The 19,295-nt window shown below is 30.5% G+C and overlaps 1 protein-coding gene across 8 annotated transcripts in view; it reads right to left on the minus strand.

Annotated features, from left to right (window-relative positions):
- Window positions 1–19,295, minus strand: part of LOC106619529 (uncharacterized) — a 66,490-nt gene that overhangs the window by 19,143 nt on the left and 28,052 nt on the right. For 6 of the 8 annotated variants that reach the window (XM_036370617.2, XM_036370614.2, XM_036370615.2 and 3 more), the window contains 2 exons: window positions 6,879–7,430; window positions 6,629–6,690 (listed from right to left, as the gene is read on the minus strand). In XM_036370617.2, the coding sequence (XP_036226510.1) occupies window positions 6,629–6,690; window positions 6,879–6,898 (82 nt within the window). In that variant the 5' untranslated portion in view covers window positions 6,899–7,430. Of the gene's footprint in view, window positions 1–6,628; window positions 6,691–6,878; window positions 7,431–7,556; window positions 8,400–19,295 lie in introns of those variants that run through there. The other 2 variants (XM_014237651.3, XM_070107026.1) reach the window with 2 other exon arrangements.

The raw sequence follows: 19,295 nt of genomic DNA on the forward strand, positions 1-19,295 counted from the left end.
TACTTGCTAGATTACATAATATTCATATTTACAGAAAATGTGAAAAATTGTATTGTGATGTGTTTCAAAGGTAAAAATATACATATGTGATTCACAGAAACTTATTATTACGTAATTGTAAAGTAATTATTTACTAGCCGATTAAATTAGGAATAAAAATCTAAGTCAAATAATTTAGTATAGCTTTATGCCGAGCACTGGTATGTATCCGATCATTACGTAAGACAATTTTCAGTTTTTCATATCAATACAATCACTTACTGTAATCGTTACCATTTTTCAAGGTTTTATTTAAGAATTTTCACAATAATACAATATAATTTTGCTTTATAAAAACCAAACAAGCTTTTAAAATTACATTAGTTATATTGTAATTGACAAATCAGTTAACATGTTAGTAATGAAAAATAAATAGCAGTAAGTGACTAAAATACTCAATATCTCTTTATCATTAGTTCTTAAGTACCACTTACAGTTAATAAAAAAACAAAATTTTTTTTAAATTATTTAATTTGGTACAAATTTAATATGAACAAAAAATTAACTTCATCATCAATTATAGAAAATTTTTGTTTATTGAATATTATCATAATTTATCATTAATTACTTACATTTTTTTTTATTATGTTTGTATTATGGTTTTTATTTATGTGACACATTTAAGTAACTCATGAACTTAAAGTAAAATTAAACGTAATAATTAGTAAAAGTAATTCATAAGTTTGAAATAAATGTAATTGTACTAATAATTACTTTTAAAATAAAAGTGTTTAATATTTTAAATATATATATTATAAATATTTTATAAAATTCTCATGATTAAAGCAAACAAATATATTGTATGTATGACATTAGCCAAAAGAGAAGAGAGACAAAGAGTTAAGTTCAAATTAAAAAGTTAATATAAAAATGTAATTAAAGTAATTAATGGGTATTAGATAAAAGTAATTGTAATAAATTCTTAAAACAAAAAAAACAAAGAAATATTAAATTGCCAATTTTTCAATAAAACAAGAAAATATTTTGTGAAAATGTAATGATTACCAAAGAGTAAATCTACAAACAAAACAAGTATATTGTATTTATGGCATTAACAAAAAGAGGAGAGAGATAAAAAAAAGTAGTACATGAATTTTAAGAAAAATAAATGTAATGATTAAGAAAAATTATTTATGAGTTTAAAAGTAATTGTAATGATTTTAATTAACCAAGTAATCAAAACTCAAATATTTTGTAAAATTAAAAGTCAAATATTTTATAAAATTGTAATAAATACTTTGAAAATAAAAGAATTGTAATTTCCAATATTTTAATTAAACAAGTCCAAATTTGTAATTTTTAAGTCAATATATGTAACAGTTATAATATATTTTAAAAGTAATTTTAATGATTGCTTTGAAAATAAAAATATTGTAATTGCCGATTTTTGAATTAAACAAGTAATCAAAAGAATAGAAAATTTGGTAAAATTGTAATGAATACCTTTAAAATAAAAATTTGTAATTGCAAATACTTTAATTAAGCGAGTAATCAAAAGTCACATATTTTATAATATGGTAATGATTAACTGTATTGATTACCTTGAAAGTAAAAAAAAATTAAAATATTTTTGAAAATTATAATGATTCCCATACAAATACAAAAATTTAATTGGCAATATTTTAATCAAACAAGTAATAATAAAACTCAATTATATTTCAAAATTGTAATGATTACCAAAAAGTAATTGATAAAAGTCTAAAAAGCAAACAAAACAGTTCAATTTTTACATTCAATACTGTATGTAGTAAAAAGTCTAAAAAGCAAACAAAACAGTTCAATTTTTACATTCAATACTGTATGTAGTAAGTCCACAAAACACACGATTTTCTAAAGCGAATACCATATGTATTAATATCCGCGTTGTTCCCGATCACGGCAATCGATTTGGTGAAAACTCAATCGTCTATGTAAATTCTACGACACGTAAAAGTCATTACAAACCACTTATTTACGTAAATTCTTAAGAAGTCGATACACAAGTCTACAAATTCAAATACAGAAGTATTTACAGATGCAAATAATCATTGTACGCAAACAGGCAAGCCGCAATAATCGCGAGAACAATAGTAATCATTATATGCACAACAAAAGTCTTGCCAACACTTAGCGCATTACGGTGATTCATTATGCCAACATTACAGAATGTCCGTTCATACTAAAGTAAATATGTGCAATAATTGCACTCTGTATTTTATTGTCGTTGTTGTTGTTGCTGTTGAAATACAATATTTTTAGCAGTAATTATATGCCGATTTTTTACGCGCACCTTAATTATTCGCTTGCCGAAGTTGTGTCAACGAATTAACTAAATAAACGACTTACTTGTACAGTAAGGATACGTTAAATGTTACTACAAACACTTTCAGTGTGAATTTTCTCTTTGCACAACGGTAAATGGTGGCTTTCTTTTGTTGTTTGTATGTTGTTTGCAGTAAGAAATTTCATTAACTCGTATTTATTTATTCGATTTCTTAAATATAGTTAACTCATAAAACAGAGAAGCAAAAAATATTTTTACGGTCATTGGCCGCGCTTCGCGTGCTCGTGACCCTTTTATCCGTTAATTGCAAAATAATTTTTCTGAATACAGCGTAATCAGTACATAGCAATGTAAACAGTAAACTCTACTTTTTATCTTGACAGTAATGTCATTATCTATGTATGCCTGCCATCAATCTTTTCTTACTTTTTTGGTCCTACTAGCTTAGAAGACAATTAAAACAACCTTTATCTATAAGCTGTTATTCAGTAAAGGTATACATTACATTTACACATAATATATTGAAATAGACGCTTTGACACTTCGTAATCGTTTTGACTTTATTTTTTATAAAGCTCTGGAAAATTTCAATGAGAACTGACATTTAATTACGATCAGTCTTTCTTCCCAGTTTTTTCGTAACTCATTTCTTATTTTCCTATTTCTTATCATCGTAGTATTTAATGAGTTTATAAACCCCATTAGATATATTAGTCAATTAACAATTTTCGGCAATTTAGTGTAGATAATTTACTAATTGACTCAATTAAGAGTCTTTCTAGACTTTACAAACTTATTATCTGATTATTTTTATGACATTTTTTTTTTTAATTTTTGGAAATTTAAACCTAAAACTAACCTGGTAAATAGTGAACTCAAATTAAATCAAAAATTATGCTAAATTTTCTAAAAACCTTCCTAATGATTATATGTATACCATTATTAGCTTAGACAATTTGTTAAATGACTCAATTAAGAGTCTGTCAGACATCTAATCTCATCTAATGCTCATAATTTGCAATACACTTATTTTTTCTTCAAATTTCGAAAATTAACCTAATACGTATTTTAAAAGAGCCGAATGTAATATTAAACTCAAATTTAATCAAAATATATGCTTAATTTTCTGAAAATTTTAGTATGGAATTAACTAAATATCATCTACGTGGATAGATCGATTAAATTTTAAACAAAATATTTTTTATAAGTTTATTATTATATATATATATTACAGTTCTACTATAATGCTTTTTGAATTCATATATACTATAAAGTTCTTGCCAAAAGTTTTCTCTATTAATTTTTATCAACCTTATTTGATTAATTTTTTCTTTTTGGCCTTGGGAGACTCTCAAAAATTATGGTGTTATGTCTTTGAAATTGATTTCTTCATAAATATGATTATAATATTAAAAGAATTTCGTCTTTTTTGGAATTTGAAGCCGAATCAGCCCACAGAATATTGCTTTGAAGCTTGAAGCTTATTTTTCAATTGATCTTTCAGAAGTATATTTCCTTTTCAAACATTTTTTCTATACAAAGTAACTTAAAACTTAACAATTTTGACATTACTTTTTCGGGAAAACCTTTGATGCTTTTAAGATTAGGTTAGCATATATTCAATGATTTCCAATCGGAAGATTCGGTGAGGTTAGGTTATGATAACGCTGAAGTTATTATGGCTGATTCCCGATTGGAAATACACTGTCAAAAGCCTACTGAAGACAGATTAAACTTTCTTAAGGAGTATCAGAAAGGCAAACATCTGCTAAGGTGATTAATTTCAATATCATTGAGTTTATTTGAATGGCTTAAGACGTGTGAGTCCAGGTGTTTCAACTTTAATCTGCTACTAAATACTATAGAAGAAAATTCTCTGTCGAATATAGGCTTTAACTGTTAACAGTTTATCTACATAGTTCAAACAGTTAATTATAATTATTTTTCGTATGTTATTATTTCCTTGGAAATCTTATGCAATTTAATTAGTTCAAACAATTAACTAAAATAATCGTCCATACGATTTAGCAAATTAGAACATATCGACTTATCGTACTATATATAATAAAAAAAACATCACCTAATCAATTGCTCTCTTACGACCTTCGCTTCTAATCTTGATTTGTTTTTATGTCATTTATATGCCATCAAATTGGGCAACCCATGACATTGACGCATCGAGTTCTTAATACAGTGATAAATGGGTTAGTAATATTTATTGTGCTCTGGTAATAACAGAAATTTTAGCATATTCATTCAGATGACATATTAGTTTTTTTTTTAATTCTTTATTTTTCAACAAAAAGTCAATTTCTTTGGGGAGTTAAATATTCTAATTTAATTTAGTTTTGACAAAAAATTCATAAACCTATTTCAATAAGTCCTGGATATGGCATATGGAAAAAGATTCTTGGAAATGTAATAGAATTTACTTAACTTTTTCAGAATAAATTTTAAAAAAATTATTAAAAGAACATTTTTGAAAAAAATTTAATGTTTTTTAATTTAAATTTTTTTAACTTTAATCGTTTAAATATTTTGTTAATATTATTTTTTTTTTTGATAACTTTTTCAAAAATGTATTTAAAGGATCGAAAGAGAAGGTAATCTATAAAAATCAAAAAACTTCTATATTTTCCTTTTTATAATTTTTAATATATTTTTATTGATTTTAATATATTCCTTTCAATTTCAGTATTTTTTCAAAAAGAAAATTCAATATTTTTTTTCGAAATTCAAAGAGTACAACTATATCATACAACAACAACAACAAAAATTAGAGCAAATATTTTTTAGTTTTAAGTTATTCACAACAGTGTTTAGAGCAATTTCTAATAATTCAGTTTTCAAACTCGCACTTACACTTTTTTCGTTAATCAGTTTTGAACATTTTTTTATTATTATTTGAAATATTTTATCATTGAGCAATTTGGCATTCTATGAAAATACGTTTCCTCTTACAACAACAACAAAAACATAATATTATATACATAAAAAAAAAATTTGTAATTAGGTTTTCAAAATTTATATAAAAAAAATTTTTTGAAACATTTTTTTTTTAATTAAAAACATATATTGTTAAGAAATTTTGAATAATTAAATTTTCAAATTTAAAATAAAAAACGTTTTTAGAAATATTTTTTGTAAATAAGAAAAATTTTATTTTTAACGTTAATCAGTTTCACATTTGGGGAGAATATTTTGCATTTTACAGCAGCAAGAGCCAACTTTTACAAAAGATTTTTACGAAAATTTTGAATTATTAATTAAATTTGACATTAAGTTTTCACGTTATTACAGCAACAACAAACCTTTCTTTTTAATTTTATTATTGCTACAATAATAAATAAATTTACATTATAGTAACTTATTTGTATAATCAAGCAATAAAGTTGATATATTTTTGTTTATATCGTTTTTTTTCACAATTTTTCCTCACTAAATTTTCCATGCCGTGATCAATAATTGTATATTCATTAATTCATAACACAACGCCTACGAAAATAATCAGTTTTTAATTATACTAACAACTTTCGCATAAGAAAATTTAAAAATACTACAGAACAGCACTAAATATTCCGGATTTTCCACCAATTATGTATATATTATTACTTTGTTTACATTTTTAAATATTTAGTTTTTATATTGTAGGCACTAGGAACCGTGAGTACAAGTATTAGCTATAAGCCTGTCTGCTTATCATTTTCATATGACTTTCTTTATTTGGCATAATTAACGCTGCTTTACTGCAAATGACAAAAAATTTTAGCTACAGCTTTGTCACACTCGTATGTACGAGTTTATACATACATATATGTTTGTAGGTCTGTATGTATATATGTATACATATTTAACTAAACACTTCCTATGCACTTCCTTTAGCGCTAAGCTATCGCTACTCACTGCTTTAAATTTATGCGTGAGTATGTGCGTCAGCTAGCTATCAACGCGCAGCGGTTTACGCTCAGCTCACTCATAATGACTTGTACTTTGGCGTATTAATCACTTTTTTTTTAGAAATTACAAGTTAAATAATCACGTTTTTAATACACCTTTCGCACGAATTATTACGGCCGGTATTATCTCGAACACTTACGGCGTTTTTTATTGTTTTTGTATTTGTCAGAAAAAAAAATTTTTTGCTGTTTGAGTTTACTGTTTGTTGACTTTGTATTTTTGGGAAATAATTTTTTTAATTAAAATTTTCATTTTTTATTTTTTTTATATTTAGAATAAATTTTTTTTATATTAAAACTTTTTTTCTATAAAATTTTTTTTTTTAATTTTGCATGTTTTTTTTCCAAGTAATTTTTTTTTGCAACTCACCGATTGACTCATCGTAGCAGAATCTCTCCTCGAAGCAGTTCCACTTGAAGTCTTCCCAGCAGCTAAATAATTTTATTAAATTTTATTTTGTTATTTAAATATTTTTTTAAGATTTTTTGCAGCAAAAAGTGCTTAAAAATCATAAATAAACTTTGTTGTTACAATATAGGCGTAAAATATATAAGAAAGCGTTGACAAAGTGTCAGCGCGCACGCCAAAATGGTTAAAATATTTTATAACATCTACTCACCTCTGGCAGCAACGACACATTTTACGGTTGCAATACGTATATTTATTTGTAACTGCTTATAGCTTGAAGCGCTTGAGCGACGCGTACGCTTGCTGACGCGTTTGCGTGCGTTGTAATGCGGCGTTTGATACTAGCGCACGCAACAGCTGCCGATGCGCCTGCTGTCGCTGGTGTAACTAACTGTTGTCAGCGGGACTATGTGTCTATGGCGCTCTACTGGCGCGCCTGCTTAACTACCAACGACGTGCTTTTCGTAGTTGCGCTATTGCTGTGGTCGTAGTCGTGATCGTGGCGGTGGTCGTCGATGGTGCTGCTGTTTGTGTCGTTGTCTCTTCGCCGTGTTAGTCTTGCGCGCTATTACGTATACTCGCGTAAATCACTTTGAAAAGCACGCTTTTGCACTTTGTCGTATCAAGCCGCCTTATTAGCTAGCAGTCTAGCTATTTTCTTGGCTTTATCAGCTTTAATGCAAACGAAAACAAAGTGCGCGCAGTCTTTTCTCTATACACTTTTTGTGGCGCGCTGGCGCTTTTGCTGGCGTGGTCTGCTCAACTGCAAACAAAATTTGCAAACAAAAACAAAAAAGTACAATTTTTTTATTCAATATTTCATACTGCCAGGTCGGCGTGCGGCGTCAATATGCCGCTTTAACATACGAAAACACATACACACACTCACACATACAATTATATGTGTATATGTGCGAAAACTCACACACACGTGAAAAGTCTCGTCAATTTTTGTACGTCACTGCGCTGCCGCGCCGTCGCCGCTGCTGCCTTTGCCACACTCTAATCGATTTGTTTTTCGGCTACCACCTGTAATTTTACACTTGTTGTTTTTATTGTTACTGCAGCTGTCTGCTATATGTGCCGCAGTGTAGCTCATTCATGGGATTAATTCAATTAGCTGTTGTTTGCTGCTTTCCGTCGCTTACCGCCTGCCGTTGGTGTACTACAAGTGCACTTTGTTGTCCACCGTCCACATGACTCGGTCTCTACGTACTGCTTTCGCCTCGCTTTTACGCACCCATTTAGTAGTAGTGCGCGCGCTCTCGGCGCCAACTCACTTTGCTCCCTATTTGGCGCTCGCAACTCTTGGCGTGAGCGCATTACCGGTGTTGGCACCGGTTCGCCTCAACTCTTTCACTTTCTGCGTTCGCGTTCTTTTTTCGCTTTTTGTGACTGCATTCTTCAGTTCTTACGCTGATAAGCTTCAACTGGCGTTATCATGTTTTTAATCCATATTTACATTGTTGCCGCTTATGAGTGCGTTGTTTTGCTGTCGCCCTTTTCGACTGTTTCCTCATAACTGTAGTCAACAGGCCGTTTTTATGGCGCTGTGTTCTAAGTGAAGTCAGTCGGCGATCAACTCCAATATATTTACTGAACACTTGATGTGCTCCCAATAAGGCCAGTAAGTGGTAAAATGTTGTATTTGTGTAAATATAGCGTCGCAGTGTCTGCGAGAGTGACAACAGCGGAAAGGCTAACGCGCAATTCATTCACTGTGCAGAGAGGCGGTACAGTGTAGCGAGGCAAGGGAAATCGTTGTTAAATTTTTATTTTAACTGAAAGCTATTTAGTAGATTACGAGTTCTGAACTTATAGCAAAAAAAAATCTTTCTGATATCCAAACAATAAAAAGTCTCAATATTATTATTATTTAAGTAACGTTTGCTCTAATAACGAGTGTAACAAGTTTTATTATGAAAAATCCACAATCCGCTTGAATTGACTATAAAACTTTGTTAAAGACCCTATTTTGTAGTACAATACCTGAGAAGCAGTGATGTGATTAATAATTATTTCAAAAAATACTTCAGGTTCGGTTGGATTAGGTTAAGAGATCGATAATAGTCATCTCACTTGGACAGATTAGAACGACGGTCCGTTGTGGTACCGTTGTAGTAAACTTCTATATAATCGATCATAAGATCCTCATAAGTGGCTAATGAAAGTTGCAGCTATGTCTCCTGGTTCGCCAAAGCTATGTCTACCAAAATGTTTCAACCTCAGACTTGCAAAAGCTGGACCATGGAGAAGAAAGTGCCTGGATATTTCTACTTAATCTTTCTTCATTCAACTTTAATTTTTAATCTTATCGCATGAATATCAAATAGACAATGTATAGTAAGAACTATTACGATTACTGCAAGAAGAACTTTGCTAAGGGTAAGTAGCTAGTAGATCTTCTGCGTTCTACTCTAAGCCATAAAATTTCGGAGTCGCACAGTAGTTGGTCGTCGACTTAGCGCACGCGGGGTCAACAAGTCTAATGCTGCAACACAAGATGAAAAATACCCTATTTCAACCCACAAATCTTTTCGTATAGTGAAACTTTACTTTATTATAAAAACCATATACTATTTGCACTTTTAGGCATATATAATTGCCAAAATTTCTGAATTTTCATACAATAAATCCGAACAAAACTTTTCGCGGTCTCTCTTGCTTCCAGAAAAATTTGCTGTCTGGAGTTATTTTTATGAAGAATCATGTTTCTTAACTAAAGATAAAAGCAATGTGCTTCCCTTCGTCCGACAATATCAATCGTCCAAATGTTAAATGGTACTAGCAAGATGTTGTAGACATCCTTACAGCGCGTGAAACGAACACGTTTTTGAAACGAAATTTTTATAACCAATTTATACCAAGAACTGTGCCTTTAAATAGATCCCCATGGTCATATGATTTAAACAATTTTGACAACTTTTCATGCTGACAAAACAGTTTAGCCCGAGAGACATTGGTTATGAAAACTTTTTTGGTGAGAGTTATTCAACACTTTATTGGTTACTAGTTAAGTTGGAAAAAAAGGTGCAAAAGTTGAACAGTAAGGCAATCATGTCACTGGGTCTCGTAGTGTCTATATGTGTGAAATTCTAAGATATAATTTTCAAAGTAATAAATTAAAAATTGCTGATGATTCATGAGTTTTTCTCTATTTTATTTTTATAAATAGATTCAATCATACACTTCTGAAACTCTCATTACCCCACCATTCATGTTTTTGGTCTTAGCGCTTCCTTGAACTTTATACTAACCCTTCAGATATACCCAGTAAGCAATAGACCTCTCAAAGTGATAGAAAAATGTTTCATTAATATCTTGATACAGGACAAGAACATACCTCATTAAACTTACTATAGATACAAATTTCTCAATACTGCTTGAAATGTTGGCATCAGAAAGATGATAGCTCGTACCAAAAGACCTGAATCTTCACAAAAGAGAGGCTTGACAACGTAGCGGAGAACCCTACATTTATCAAACGTACCATTACTGGTAACAAGACATGAATTTATAAATATGACGTCAAAATTGTCCAACGATCTAACAAATGGCGCTCCAAAAATGAATCGAAATAAAGTAAACAAAAATACGCTGAAGGTCATCCCAGACCAGGCTTACAACAAGTATATGGAAAATTGGATTAAGAGTTGGCATGATTGTATTGACCCAAAAGGATTAGTATTAAAATACGTTGAAATTTTGATTTTTGTCATTCCGGATCAAATGTATTATTATATATTATAAATAAATATATTATTCTAGTACAATCGTTTTATTTACATAAATTTCTACTTGCATTTACGCCAGCACCAGCCCACTGTGCAGTCAGAAGTGTAGTATCTAAAGCGAATGAGAGCATACATACAATTTCAGTACGAGTATAAGTACACATTTGATGTTTATGGGAGAGTTTATAAACTCCCCTCACTCCACGAAAGAGCGATTAAATCGTGCTGAGCGGCATGATCTTGCAACTACAGGTAAAACGAATTCACAAAATGACTTGATAATTAACAGGTAAAAATAACTGAATGTGCTGGAACATTCACAAATTGAGGTATAATTTTAGGCGTAAGCTGTAGCTTATGTATGTAATATTGTATATATATATTATATATAATATAAATATACTTGAAAAGCTTTTTGCATTTGTAATAAAACAATATAAACTTAAAAGAACACTTTAATTAGTTTATAAAATGGTGAAATTTTCATTTAAACCAATTGGCATTAAAATTTAGATGTTTAAACTTTTAGTTAACAGTTTTTATCACTGCAGAAGAAGCCACAACGTCCGCTGTTTTCGTGCTAAAACCAGTTAAAGCGCGACTTCGCAAATTAACAACACAAAGAGCTAATAAAATTTTGGCAAAGTAGGTAAAATGCAAACCCAAGATGTACTATATTGAATGCATAAAAAACGGTAAATAAAAAACTGATTAAAATTCAAGTTAAAATGTAGAGTTAATTTGGATTTTTGTGTGTCAAAAATGTATTACACTGGCGATTTGACACGGATTATTTGAAAATTATACATCACATATGGCTGTTAGATGTCATGGCTGAATAAATTGCAAGCGCGAAATATCTAAAAGCATAGCAAAAATAAAGAGAAGGGTAGAAACAGAAACTTGGTACGATAATTTTCAAAGAAATTGTATTGGAGTACGCTAAACATGTCAAGTAATAAGGATGCCCCTGAAAAGCCACTAAGTTCAAAAAAATATTTGAACAAAAACCTTACTAAACATCTTCGGGCTTTCTGGAACGATCTAACAACAGCGCGATCACAGGATTTATGAGTATATAATCAATGAAAGTTTGGAAAACTCTCCAACAAGCTTCTATCTTAAATATCTGCTTAAACTCACGATAAAGTAGGAAAGAAAGCACGATATAGCTGAGACAGTACGCAAAGTACTTCGTGGGTTATATCTTGAATGAATAGTGATCCTGAGAAAGTTTTCGGATGCCACAGCAGAATTATTGGATCGATTGGACGCCAAATTGCAAAAAGAAAATTGGCGCTTTTGACGAACCGAACAAAACACCGGTTTACGTCTCAGCCGTCATCACAGCTATATTGGTCGAACTAGGCTATGAAATTTTGCTCTAATCACCGTATTCTCCAGATTTGACCCCGTGCCACTCCTTATCGTTTTCAAACTAGAAAAAGTCACTCACCGGGCAAAAATTTGTTTCGAATGAGAAGGTATACTTTAAAACATATTTATATTTTTCGGACGGGTTGAAAAAGTTCGAGCATCACTCGGTCAGATGTATTAAACCAAAGAAAGCCTATAACTAGTAATAAATGAAAAAAATCATTTATCTGTTTATGGGCTTAGTATTTTCGTACCGTCGTCATATAACGAATACTATTGTACTCATTTCGAAATGAAAATATTTAGAGACGTATTCCTTTCCAGCTGACCCGCTAATTCCTCAAGTTATTCAAAAATAAAATTTTAGTTTTTAAAATCAGATAAAAATATTGTTTTTTTTTTCAATTCACTGCGCATCTCTTACAGATGTTATTTTTTTGCAATTTTCCTGATGCGTGTTTATATTTTGAAGTGTTTACAAAAATTAATATATACAGCTGTATCTACATATGTATATACATATATAAATACATATATATATATATATATACATATACATATATATTGTATATATATTGTATATCTACACATTTTTAAATGTAAATGCATACAAAATGTGTTTGTAGCAAAACACAAAATCACTGCCAAGTAGCAATCAAACTATTAACCTGGCAATTTCATTTCGGCTATCAAGCAATAATTGCAACAATTATGTGCATTGAATAAATATACAATAGTGGTATATACATACATACATACAAGCATACATTTGTACTTACATATGTAAGCTATAGCAATCAACAACATTTCTACGCATGACAAATGTAGGTTGTTAGCTATAAAACAACATAACTCGAAAAATCAAAAAATACAATAATAGTTTTATATTATTGTGGTCACTATATACTTGTGTGTATAAGTAGTATACATATATATTTGCATATTTGCTGGTTTATTGATGCGCTTAGCGTTTTTGCGTCACCATCCGACATGATCCAACGTAAAAGTGAAAAGGTAAGAAATTGGTAATAAAAACAAAAACGAAAAAATAGTTGCTATACCATATACGAATATACAAGGTGATACCTTTCAGCAAACTATCAATTTATGATAAAATACTACAAACAGTTGATTAGTAAACAAATCAAAAAATAAAAGAAAACTTCATCGTTTCATATATTAATTTTGGTAACTTCTCTCTTAGAGTTAACAGCCAATTTTTTTGGCTACTATTTTTTATAATGCCTGGCTTCACTGAGCAACATTATAAATTAGTATCAATTTCAAAAAAATTTAACCTTTGTATATTTTGAAGGTACAAATATTTGAGAATATGCTGTGAAAATGTAAAATTCGTCTGTCAAATAGTTACGGAGTTATGAGCATATTTTCTTCCAAAATTTTACATGTGTTTTTCTCGAAACGCTATCGATGCCGTGATAGTCCTCAACCTTTACCTGCATTCATCTAAATTAAAATAAATTTTGTTTTCGATTTTTGGAGTTCGAACAGTATTAAAAATAAATATCTTTCACGACACGTTTTTACGCAGCATCCCATTTGAGAACGACTACTGTCAAAAGGGAATAGAAAATTTTTCAAAATGAACCAATTTTCAAAGTACATGAATTTAAGTTTTTTATTAATTTATTTCATCAAATGTATCTTCAAAAAAAAGATCACAAAAAATACGTTTTTTTATTTGCATGTGAATAAAACACCTTAATGATTCACCCATTATTAACAATTTTCCAATATAAAGCGAATAGCATAGCAATGGAGATCATTTTGTCGTTCTTATGAAAAAAAAAGGTAAAGTTCACTTTTGTTCACCCCAGGTTTTTAAATAAACGATGGAGAAAACTGCAAGATCTGTTGCAATTTTACCTCGGGTGCATGCAATGAGTTCTGCCAGAGTCGCCTAGTCTCTCATCGCGTAACACAAGAACTTATCTGAAAGAGGCCACATATTTGGCTTGAATTCGGAATTCGAACTTATAGTAGTTTACTTTTGGAAAGAAAAAATTGCATACCAATAATTTTTAAAGTCATCTAAAATTACTTAGGTCACTTGGATAGTAAAAAATTGGTCGTTTGTGATAAAAGGAAAGCTTTCAAATATGAAACAGAAACTCGCATATATCGACAAAGTGATTCTTACCGATTACTCGGGATCACTAAGAAGTATGCTGAAATCTTGCTTCAGTCAGCTAATTGGAAAGAGAGTGCAGATATTATTTTACCTCCTCTTCTTCGAGATTAAGCTCTACTTTATAGGAATGCTGGCGCCAGGCCAGTAATAGTGCTCTGCTGACGAAGTAAATGCTCATATCTCTAAAAGAGGCTGTACTCAGGAAGAGTATATCTATTTGGAGAATGATCTTCACGGATATACCAAACAAAATTTTATTCGAACTGCATACGCAAACCGAATGAAAAAAAAAGTTCATGAATTTTTCACCACGATAATACGCTGTCACATTGTAGACTGAATTTTTGATTTCTGCTTTAAGAATCACCGCTCAGCTACCGTATTGTCCAGATTTGACTCCCTGTGACTCTTTGCCGAAACTGAAAAACAACCTTCGGGGAACGCGTCAAGAGTCTAATGAAGCCATTAGAAGTCATTCGCTGAAGGCACTGAAGGTCACCACAGCTGAGGATTCTAGCAAGTTTATGGACAATTGAATTAAGCGTTGGCATGCCTAAATTGGCTGGGGAGCCTATTTTGAAAACGATAATGAAGATTTGTATTAAAATAAGGGAAAGTGTATCTGTTGTCAGTAGGGATCAAATTTGATCAGATGATACGAGTACTTCTATCATGCAACAACAACTTATACAACCAATTTTGTCAATATGCAAACAAATATTATATTTATCTGTATTTTAGTTTATTTCCATTGCAGCACCCTGTATATATTTGTGCACAGTTTAAGCCATTAAAATAGCATGTCTACACAAATATTAAAAGTTGTTTATTGCATTTTAATTATAGTAATTGATGTGTCTGTAAAATAGGCCTATAACAACCGCCAACTCTCAGCCAACTACATAATTTTAGAAAGTACAAATAATTATCAATTCAGAACCGGATTGCTTGGCTAAGTGAAACGAAAGCAAACGTCAACAAGATTTATAAAGTATTTCAATAAACATCAATTATACATTTTATGGGCAAGTCGAATAAGTATTCTCGCGCATAGACGGATATTAGGTTAACCCATGATAGTCGTGAATATTTTCACGAACAAGATCATACGTTGTACGTACGCAGAGTGACGACAAACGACAGAAAAAAGTCGCGAGATCAAAAACGATTGGCAGTACACGGCGGATGAGTAACACACCAACCTACAAGCGCATATGTTAATGTGTGTGGCAAAAGCACGCGAGTGCTTGGAAATGTTTATAAATATACGAACACACACACATATATACGTATACTTTTATATGAAAATTACATACATACATTCATTACTTAGAAATCCCTCATATTTTATTCAACGCGACTGCTCGTTTTGTTTTCAGCCGGTTGTTGTTATTGTTTGATTTATAATATTATAATATAAACACAGATTCGCATTAAACTCGTGTGTGCGTAGAAAGATCTGCCGATAATAAATTCCATAAATTAATTGATTTTAATAATTATTCGGTATTGTAAAAGCATTACAGTTGCCATAGTGGCGGCGGATATATGTATGCATACATTTGGGTGGGTCAAAAAAAAATGATATTAATATTTATTTTCAAAGCTATTCATATACACGAACTTTTGAATTGAAAACTAGAAAAATACACTTCTTATAGCATAAAATGATATAAAAAGATCTTCTTACTTTTGATTTTGATATGTCAGTTTGTATGGCAGCTATACGTTATAGTGGTTCGATCTGAACCATTTGTTGGGAAATTGTAGTGTTGTAGTGAACAATAAACTGTGCCAAATTTCTTGAAGATACCTTGTCAAATAAACAAGTTTTCCATACAAGAACTTGATTTTGATCGTTCAGTTTATATAGCAGCTAAACGCTATAGTCGTTCGATTCAAACAATACGTTGGTATATTGCAACCTTGCTTTGGCAAATAGTCTATGCCAAATTTCTTGAAAATACCTTGTCAAATAAACAAGTTTTCCATACAAGAAACAACCCATACATTTCATAATTTTTGACTCACCTTAATATACATATATATTCACATGTGTGTGCACCATCACTTATAGTTTAATTCCAACAAAACAAACACATTACTTAACCGCTGGACACCGCAGTATTGCGCGCCAACAAATGCAAAACCAAATGCGAATACGAAAGTGGAAGTGGAAATGAAAATGGCAGTCTAAAAGGTGGAAAACCAAATAGTGAATGTAATTTTGCTTTGTGTTTGCTCGTAGAAATATTTTTATGTAATTTGTTTTTCGTAGTAATGAACTTGAGTAGATAATTGCATTTTATGAAAGAAAAATCATTTTCGAGCAATTAAGCGCAATTTATGTTTCCTTAAAACTATTTCTAGAATTCGCATTAATAATTTAGAGTTGTTGAAAAGAAGTTAGTATTACACCTTTAAATATTTTTATTAAACGTCATAGTAGAATATACGTAGAGTAACGCCACTATTGCTAACCATGCGCTTTTCGAGCCATAAATATTTTATTTTCTTGTATAAAACTCAATATCGTTGAAGTTTTGGCAGCACCTCTAACACCATGAAAAAGCTTTAGATATATTACACATTTTTTTTTTGTAAAACTAAATTTTTTAGCTTATTCATTTCGAGTATAGTTTTTAAATGTTTTTTGAACGTTTAAAATTCTAACATTTTTGTTTTTTTGGCGGCAACAACATTTAATTTTAAACAAATTCTTAAGGCAATAAATTTCGAAATAGTTGGCAACAATGGCTTAAATTTAGTGGTGAGGAGTAAAGCGTTTCTAAAAAAAATAGATCAGGGCTTAAGAGCGCTATTAAAAATAATTTTAACCTCAGAAGTTTCAAGAATAGGTATGTATAATGTAAAGTCTCTCTGGACCCTAATCGATCGACTGGTTCAAATTATTTTTCGTTCTCAAATGAAATAAGTCTTTAGTGAAAGTGCCTTGTATTATTAAAGGGTTATGTAACTTGTAAATTTCGAAAAATCGTTTCTTTTATTTGAATGCATAAAACGAATCTACAGATATTTTAGAATACTCTCCGAAAAGTTGAAGCTGATGCGGCAAATAGTTTCGGAGATATGAGCATAAGTTTAATTTTTTTTAAGAAGTAAGTTGAGTTTTAAAAAATCGATTAATTTGTTTTATTAAATTAACGAAAGAAAAAAATGTAGATTAAAGCAATTTTCGCCGAATTTTCTTGTGCTTCAAAAAAGCTCACAAAAAGACACTAGACATAATTTGCTGAGACTCAATTAACATCGTTGTCAACCAACCGTTAAAGTTATTGTAAACTTAAGCAATAACTTCAAAACCGGTCACCATAAGCCAGCGTCTCTATATGATAGAGATATAGATGCCTAGAATGTTCAATAAAGGTAACCCATTAGATCGAAATACAGAATCAGGCAGAGGGGGAGTAATTAAATATTAGAGCTATACACACTATGAACAGTAAAAATTTACTAAAAAGTACATTGATATAAATTCCAAATGAGTAAATAAACTGAAAAAATAGCCCAAATACTATCTAACCCGTAGTTGGTTTGTAATAAGCACTTAAAAAGGTAGATTTGTGCGCCTCACGAAAATAATCTAATTAGATCTATTAGCCTCATCTACAAAACAACAGAACAATAACAGCGTCCAAGAAACTTCCCTTAGCCGTTCGCACGGCAGTCGGGTCTACGTAACTGGAACGGACCCGGGTTTTTACCCTAAAAGGGACTGTGGATTTGGCAGTATTTCTCCAAATTACTTCAGGGATATTTTCTGTAGCTACAACAATAAGATAGTAGATTAGGTTAGTAGTCAATATAACTCTCACTGTCTTGGGTCACTGGAACGAATCAATTAATCGATTCATTGTTGTTGCAAAAATGTAAAATTTGGCCACTAAATCTAAGATTGGTAACTAAATTGCTCTGGTAAGATAATTTTTTAGTAACTTTAGGGCAAAAAAGTTCCGTTATTTCATTCAGAAATTGGTTTTATAAAAATTAATTATACGCAATCCATAAAAATATTTTAGTAATTTGAAGTAATTTGAGAAAAAATAGAGTAAAAGCTTCATAGAGGAATTTACGAAAATAAATAGTGAGGCTATATAAAAAATTCTATGAAATTTTGTAAATAAGAACTAATTTAAATAACCAACTTATAACATACAAGTTACAAATTTATTTCAGAGATCGAAAAATTATACAAATAATCATGTAATAACAGTACTCATTGTAGTATAGTAATTAGTTGCGGGCACAAACAACAGGTTTTCCTGTCCCAGGTTTCTTCAAACAGCAAAACAAGTATGTATGAAGAAAGGCGAGATGAAATCATCTGATCACTTGCTTCTTTATTGGCCAACTTTTGACAGACTGAGATTGAAATATCTCGGTAGACACAACTTTGGTGAACCTAGCGAAGTTTCTAGGATTGATATTAACCGCCTTAATAAATTTGTTTATTGTGGAGTTTATGGGTAACACGAAGTACGAATATCTAGCCAAGTGCGATCCAACGATTTTGGATCAACCCTACAACCTAACCTAAACTAACCTGTCTGATCAGATAAAAAAACTGGTAGGTAATTGTATTAAGATTTATATACAGAACAGCAGAAAAAATTTCATTGTAATCGAATAATTTGTCTACGAGTAAACGCTCAATTTACTTAAACAAAAAATGGTGATTGAATTGAGCGGCTATACTTTTCAAGCCCGTAACTCAAAACATTTTTGAAGTAGTCATTTTAAAATTTTGTTGTGCTACTTTTAAAGGTATAGACTAACAAAATGTACAAAAAACTAAAAAAAAATTCAAAATTTCACACTAGGTATGCTTTCAAAATAATCGTTCTTGATTCGAAAGTGAAGCAAATATATATTTTCTGTCATTTTTCTTCGAATTATCATTAAATTATCGCCCAACCTTAAAAAGAAACAGCATAATTTATGAAGACCCTGTATGTATATTTATCTTCACCTCATCTTCAAATTATCTTTCAATTTACACTTGAATTTCCCTATGAACTAATGTTCTAACTAATAATTTTTAACATTTCCAAGCCTAATTCCCGTAGAACTCGTGATTTGTCTCAGAAAATTATTGTAATTTTTCAGAATTGTGCTTATTATGATTGTTAGAAATTGTAGTTATTCAATTAAAGATACATGCAAGTATATCAACACACATACATAACTACAAATTTCTATTGTTTACTTTTGCATTTCACAGTCATTATATGAATGAAATTGTTTTTTCGCAAAATCTGTTGTAACAGTTGTGGCCTTTGCCATGAATTTGAAGGTGGTAACACAAAAAACGTCATAAGTGTTCTTAAGCACTTTTGTGTGGTTG

The sequence above is a fragment of the Bactrocera oleae genome, chromosome 3 (genome assembly GCF_042242935.1).
Source record: "Bactrocera oleae isolate idBacOlea1 chromosome 3, idBacOlea1, whole genome shotgun sequence".
Taxonomy (NCBI): domain Eukaryota; kingdom Metazoa; phylum Arthropoda; class Insecta; order Diptera; family Tephritidae; genus Bactrocera; species Bactrocera oleae.